Source organism: Tauraco erythrolophus, chromosome Z, assembly GCF_009769465.1.
Source record: "Tauraco erythrolophus isolate bTauEry1 chromosome Z, bTauEry1.pri, whole genome shotgun sequence".
Classification (NCBI taxonomy): domain Eukaryota; kingdom Metazoa; phylum Chordata; class Aves; order Musophagiformes; family Musophagidae; genus Tauraco; species Tauraco erythrolophus.
Window position 1 is genome coordinate 21,165,532 of NC_141496.1, and position 7,255 is coordinate 21,172,786.

Below are 7,255 nucleotides of genomic sequence, written 5' to 3' on the forward strand. Positions count from 1 at the left end.
GTCTCAAAGGATGCAGGATGCAGCAATGCAGGATGCCTTAAATCAGTGGCTGCATTTAGCACCCAGGGCCAAAGTTTCAGACTTTAGCTAAAGCCACAAGCCATCTTCATATCAAGGGCCATTCAGCTGGTATCTCATTGCTAGCAAATACTCAGAAAGTATTGCCCACAGCTCTAAAATTTCCTACGTACACAAGAATATGTTTTCTATAATCTAGTTTTCACTCTGGCACTCATGTCATAATACATTTTCATGGTAGCTGAGCAACTAAATGCGTGCAGTTATACCTTTAATCCTCTCTAAGACTTCAACATAGTGAAAATTTTAGATCTCAAAATTCATTTAGTAAGTTCAATTTTTTTCTGGCAATTAATTACTTCTACAAACATATCCAGAGCATCAGTATACCATAGGTCTTCGATTTATTCTAGCTATTTAACTACAGTCTTAACTTTGTTCTTAGAAAAAAATAAATGATATGAGATCATGAGGGGGGTTGTGCTAATTACAGGTTAACATGTTTTATGTGGAATTTAGGCCCTAGATTTTCCAGCCCTTACCCCTAGAAGCCTTAGGGAGTACCTAATTTAAAACAGTAGAAATATTCCTACTCCCAGAACTTCTTAGGTGAGATTTTCAGTACTTCTGTTATTTTTACTAAAGTAGTCAACCTCAAAATGTGCAAACTTGAAGATCTGATCCATGGAATAGATGTTTCACATCCTAAAAAAGCAAGTGAACACTCGCTATGAAGTTTCAACAGATCCAAAATAAATATACCAGTCTTATTGTACTCAACCACCTTGAGTTATTCCTATCAAGTCTCAAGTCAATACTTCAGTGAGACAGAGGAGGAGGAAACCTGAAAATTGGCATTCCTCTTGGAACACTAGTTAATTTTTAACTGGTGAAAAATAAGACTGTTTCTACAGCAAGAGTGCATTAGATCCTGCCTTTCAGTGGCAAAACTGAGCTTCCAGGCCCTTAGGCACATTATTCTCTTCTAACTGTTCATTTTCTCTCTACTGTTCTGTGTGCAAGAAGTGAACAGATTATTATCACTGTACATAAAATATTATCGTTTACTTTCTATGGGAATTACTGAAGAATTTGTGAGGCATAGATGCACTTGCCTCTAACAGATGTAAAAATATTTAGAAAACAAGCCATGTGAATAACAAAGCAAATACTTGTAGAGAGATCCACAACATCACTTTAAAGTAACTTTCATAGTAACTTGAAATTTTAAAATAATTATTATACAAGTGGCATTTTTATTCCTTCATTGTTCTGTAAAGATGTTGGTCCAACAGCAGCTGCTGTGGTCCTGTCATCCCTCATCCTTACCCTTCATCTTTCCCTCTATCATCTCAACATGTCAAGAAAAGTCTTTTAATAGTGGATGTAATGTGTCAAAATGATAGTCCTTTTCACGCTTACTTAAATTTCTTACATAACTCCCTAACAAATGAGCAAACACTGAGATTAGTTTTCCACTTCTTAAGAGGCCCCTAAAACTAGGAGATCAAGTTTACAGCTACAAGTGAGTATCAGTGCCCTGGAGAGATTTTCCAAGAGGTTAGGCAGATCCAGCATTTTCCAGGTTTTGAAGGACATGACTCACAGACCGAAGCCTTCCTTCAGTTACTCTGGGTGCGTAATAACACAGCCTTTCAAACTTGCAAGAAGTTTTATAGCACAGCATGGAGTCTTGCTGCAGAAAGAGTTATGTTGTGATTCACTAACCAATATAAATACCATGTGATTGGAATGAGACATTAATAAAAGAAAATCCCTCAATATTTCTTGAAAACAGAACACCTAATAGCTGCTGATGAGATGCTTGCAGTAGTTGTGATTACAATTTTGATTCTGTCAGAGTTTACATATATCCAGACCTAATAATCCAGCTAAAAGGACAACTCATAGCTCTAAAAAGTAGTGGACTCAGAATGACACAAGTAGAAGACAAGAATTTTCTCACTCTACAAAAATATGTTAAATACCATGTGGAAAGTAGCTCTTTACCATCTAGTTTCCATAAGTGTCACGCCACGTTCCATTCTCGCATACATTTTATTTTACTATCTAGCTCTTCAGTATCACCGCAAAGCTTAAACTCCCATATTGTCTATAACAGAGCCAGCACCAGTAAAACCCACCAAGTCCTACTCTTCCTTATGTTTCTTATGCATTGCCAAGTCTGAAGTGACAGCATCTCTTTTGAATGACGTGTGAAGGAGATGATGAGTGGCATCCTTGGGTGCTTTGATAAAAGTAATTGCAGTGCTCTGCCTAAGTTCTAAACCATAATGACATGGCTCTTGTTTGGATTTAGCCTGTTAGCTTTTGCTAGATGAGTTCTCATTCACTTCATCCTGCCAGCCTTTTCGCTCTTTTCCCCTTTCGGCAGCTACTGAATGCCAACGGTAGTAGAAATACGTACTTTGGGAAATCAAGCAAGCAGAGAACTGCGACAAGGCAGCGTATTATTTTGAAGTTGTGTCAAGCAGGATGCACCTGTATTTCTTTAAGATATGCACCAAAAATATGTTATTCTCAGGAGTTTGTGCACCTTACACTCTTGCAGCTTACAACACAGCTTTCCCAGGATGCCTGTTTTCTGTACTTCCCACGAGCTCAACATGAATCAAATATTTATTCCCGGCCCCACCCCGCTCCAAAATACTGAGGAAAAAAAAAAGCCTGGAAAGAGCCTGTTGTAAGCCACACTCCTGCGGTCCGTTTTCCCGCGATCGATCCTCCCTCCGGGACAGCAGCCCGACCTTCTCCCGTGGCGGCTGTTGCCCCGTCTCACCACAAGGTGTCGCTGTGACCCGCCGCACCGCCGCCGCGCCCCGCACAGCCCTTTTTCCTTTGAAAACCCCCGAAAGATCCTGGGACCGGCGAACGGCAGCGCGGAGCGGGGCGTGCGAGGGCGGGAGAAGTGTTCGCCTCGCCGCAGCGTTGCGCAGTGGAGCCGTACCTGCCGCGCCCGGCGGTGGTTTCCCACCCGCTGCCGCATGGCGCGGGGCGAGGCCTCCGCCTGCTCAGGGAAACAGGGAAACAAAACGCGAGGCACCGAGCTGGCAGCGAAGGGCATGGATCCTGCTCCTGCCGGGTCTGCTCTGAAGGTTTAGAACGGCCGCGGTAACCAGTTGTTTTTAAAATACATTGCTCGGCTGCAATGTGCTGTAGGTACTTGGCGAGCGTAGCAGCGTAAGCGTCAAAAGTTCCCCAGTATTGCAGCACCAGGTCCATATTTAAATTTGAAAGCCCAAGAATGTATTCTAAATTGCTGGGATCTTAGCATTTCAAGGGTGTTTTCTTCTTCCAGTTGACTTATTCTCTGTGTCAGCAACAAAGAGACAAGGAAGATGATGCTAATTCCTGAGCCCACAGGTGGCAAACAGAGAGAGAAGAGGAGACTGGGACAAGGAAAGAGCAGGATGGGAGAGCAGAAAGAGGCTACACAGCTTCATTACCAACATTTTTCCAATTCCTGGTCCTACAGATTAGAAAGGGGTCCGATAACCTTCTGTAGAGCTTTGCACGTGCCATGAATTCCATGACCCGGAATACTGCATTCAGCTCTGGAGTCCCCAACACAAGAAGGACATGGAGCTGCTGGAGCAAGTCCAGAGGAGGGCCACGAAGATGATCCGAGGGCTGGAGCACCTTTCCTATGAACACAGGCTGAGAGAGAGTTGGGGCTGTTCAGCCTGGAGAAGAGAAGGCTCTGGGGTGATCTTATAGCAGCCTTCCAGTACTTAAAGGGGGCCTACAGGAAAGCTGGAGAGGGACTTTTTACAAGGGTGTGTAGTGATAGGACACGGGGCAATGGCTTTAAACTGAAAGAGGGCAGATTTAGATTGGATATAAGGAAGAAATTTTTCACTCAGAGGGTGGTGAGGTACTGGAACAGGTTGCCCAGAGAAGTTGTAGGTGCCCCATCCTTGGAAGTGTTCAAGGCCAGGTTGGATGAGGCTTTGGGCAGCCTGGTGTAGTGCAGGGTGTCCCTGCCCATGGCAGGGGTGTTGGAACTAGATGATCTTTGAGGTCCCTTCCAACCCTAACCATTCTATGATTCTATGATTCTATGAATTCAAAGGATATCCAAAGCATCTTTCGTGCTAATAAGACTAGACAGACAGTTCCAAGTATACTTAACACGGACATTTGAAAGACTAACGTAACCGGGAATAGATATAGCCATCCCACAGTGAGCTGCACTGAGGTGGTGGTTTCTGTTTTCATTTATAAGTATAGGCAAGTTTACCTTTTTCCAGTGAAGAAGGGAATAATTAAAATAAAATAAGGTAAAAGAATGTGATATTCTTGCATAGTACAGTTATTAATGAAGTGCAAAAATGAAGTAAAATAAGTCAGACTATCATCACAGAACTCAGCAGGGACAGCAATAACCTTCCGCAATCTCTAAAAGCATAATATCACAACCAGCCAGGCACACGGCTTCGTTTCAGGGTTAAAGTTTGCTCATCAAGTGAATCATTGGCTAGCAAAACAGAAAGCAGCTGCTGGACAGATGACAGGCAATGCTCCAGGTTATTTTTATCACTATTTTAGCAAGTGATACATTCAGAATCACATTTTTAAATTATTTCTGGAGGACAGTTTGACAGGAGAAGAGCAAATAAATAAAGTAGCATAACTCTCCTTTCCCACAATACTCAATTACTTGGCCATTAATGTAAGTTATCTTGAAACTTTGATCTACCTTCAAAAATTTCCTTACCTTGCAATGCAGCCTTCATGAGTCTAAAATAAAATAGTAACCTTAGTACTTTAATTATAGATATATCTGGTAATCCAGCACTGCTATCAACTGAACACAGAAGTTCATTTCTAACAGCTATCGAAATTCAAATGCCTCTTTCATTGTGAGTCCTTTAGCAACCAAAGATCCCATATAAATTGATTTGTCATTTTCGTGGTAATAGAAGATGTAAGGACAAGGGAGGGACAGAGCTCTGAACAACAATAGCCAAAAAGAAGGAGTAGAAGTATTTTGTTTGGTTCTTTCTAGCAGTAGTGCAACTGAGGGAAATAAACCGTTTTCACCATCAGTTGCCACAGTGTATTCTGCTTTACATTACCAAGAGGGATCTTCTAGCAAACCTACTAAGTCTGGAAATGTTTTTCCCTTTTCACTGCACTTTCTTCTTCGGTCTTGTTAACCAAACTATTAGTACTTGTAGACATTATTTGCCCTGAGATCACGGAGTAGCGAGAAGATTATACCACAGACAGCCTTTGAGGTCGTCAGTCCAGCTCCCTAGATGCATACGGTAGATGGGATCATAGATTCAAGCTGTTAAGCCCCAGAAGATGAAGGTTACTGAAACAACGTGATAGCATTAAGGATTTGGAGTTATCTTTAGTATTCTGCTGGGGAAAAATAACTCTTCCTTCTCCTGGCAGCTGTGAAACATGAGCTTTCACTGTAATTCTCCCTACACTCTTGAGTCTGACTCCCTGACATGCTGGCGAAGGCTCTGCTGTGTTTGTAGGTCACTAAGATTGCAGACTCAGCCCTTCAGGCACCCCTTCTTTGTTCCCTACTCCCACCAATAACATGGTTAACCATGCCTTTGTTTCACCTATGCACAACTTCTGCAGCAACATCTGATGCACTTGATGATTCCATAGTTTACCTAATCTGAAATCCGCTGCATTCCCTGTCCTCAGTAACTTTGTGTTTCAGTTGGAAGAAATACAGAGTTTGTATCTATTACCACTCATCCCTTGGGAAAACAGAATTATTAGACTTCCATTTAAATCAAAGAGTCTTTCACTTTGTTTGCTCGTTATTCATAGTGACAAACAGCACAATATTGCAATAACCGGAGGTGCGTTCAAATTCTGCGTTTCCTACTTCTGCATGAAAGCTGTGCACGTGTTGAAGCCACTCCAGACCCCAGCACTATAAATAGTGCTCTATTGTTAGTGCATAAAAGATGAAACAAATCTCCCGTCAGCGGAGCACAGCACGCCCTATTAAACGTTGAGCTCTGCCTGTGCTAAAAGTGAAAGGCGACATCAACCGATGAACTAGTCTGCGGGTAAGCCATACGACTGGGAAGAGTTTGGTCTGACTCTGCAGCTTCCCCAGAGCAGCACAGAAGCAGCGGCTTGTCTTTCTGCCTCAGCTATGGCCGAAGCTGTTATAAGACACTGGGTGGAAACTCCCGTACGCTACCAAGAGCAGTTTGCTGTCCAAGAGCTGGAAGCACACAAACTGGATCACTCTCTATACGCTTTGCCGGGCCCTTCTACGGCTGCACTGAGCAGCAGAAGGTGTATCGCAGAAAGCACAGATGGGGCCGGGAAGAGTGACCAGGAGGAGGAAAACGCACACTTTCAGGTCTTGCTGGACGTTGTGCAGTTCCGCCCCGAAGATATCATTATTCAGACTTTTGAAGGCTGGCTCCTGATCAAAGCTCAGCACGGACCCAGGATGGACGAGCACGGTTTCATATCCAGAAGCTTTACCAGACAATACAAATTACCTAATGGAGTGGAGAACAAAGATTTGTCTGCGCTTTTCTGCCATGATGGCATTTTGGTTGTTGAAATGAAGAACTCAGTGGGAAAGAATTAGAGACCTGTCCGTAGCTTATTGGTGAGATAAAATCATTCTTAATACAACAAAATAATATCATTCAAGCAATGCTGTAGAGTGTACTAAGCATGTGGCTGTATTTACATTACAGTAAAGGAAAGTCTTTGTAGATATTTTTCAGTATGCTGTGTTTATTGTTTGATGTGAAATGTTAGACTGCTTGCCTCCAGCTACGTATGTGTTGGAAACCTAGGCTTTTTGAACAGTAGAAAATTTAGGCTAGTCACAGCAAGAGAAAAAAAATATCTATTTGATAACATATTGAAAATAAAGCATATTTATGAGTTGAGTAGAAGGAATTGTATTTCTAAGGAATAAGCATTTGTCATACACAGACATAATAATTGAAGAAGCAATAGACAGGTTGTGAGTCTTATGGAAATTTAATTTATGTACCACAAATTCTGTTTTCTAATTTTTGAGATTAAATTTTTCTTCCTTAGGATCTGGAAAAGCACACAAATTGAAGGATACTGTCGAGAAAAAATCCCCATTTCCACAGTTCAAGCTTCTATACAAAAAAAAACCCTTGAGTGATTACTTTTTAGAAATGTGTCGCATGTTTCAAACTATAAGAAAACATAATAATCATTGACTGTACTTCTTGAAAAT

At 41.9% G+C, this 7,255-nt stretch overlaps 1 protein-coding gene across 1 annotated transcript; it reads left to right on the plus strand.

Moving 5' to 3' along the window:
- The first annotated feature begins 6,172 nt into the window (after positions 1–6,172).
- On the plus strand, positions 6,173–6,622 carry HSPB3 (heat shock protein family B (small) member 3). Its single transcript, XM_009989036.2, has one exon. It carries the CDS (start codon positions 6,173–6,175, stop codon positions 6,620–6,622), a length of 450 nt encoding a protein of 149 aa, XP_009987338.1.
- Positions 6,623–7,255: the final 633 nt, after the last annotated feature.

Bases quoted from the DNA above. Each gene is read 5' to 3' on its own strand.
- HSPB3 (XM_009989036.2), top strand. From the start codon at position 6,173: ATGGCCGAAGCTGTTATAAGACACTGGGTGGAAACTCCCGTACGCTAC.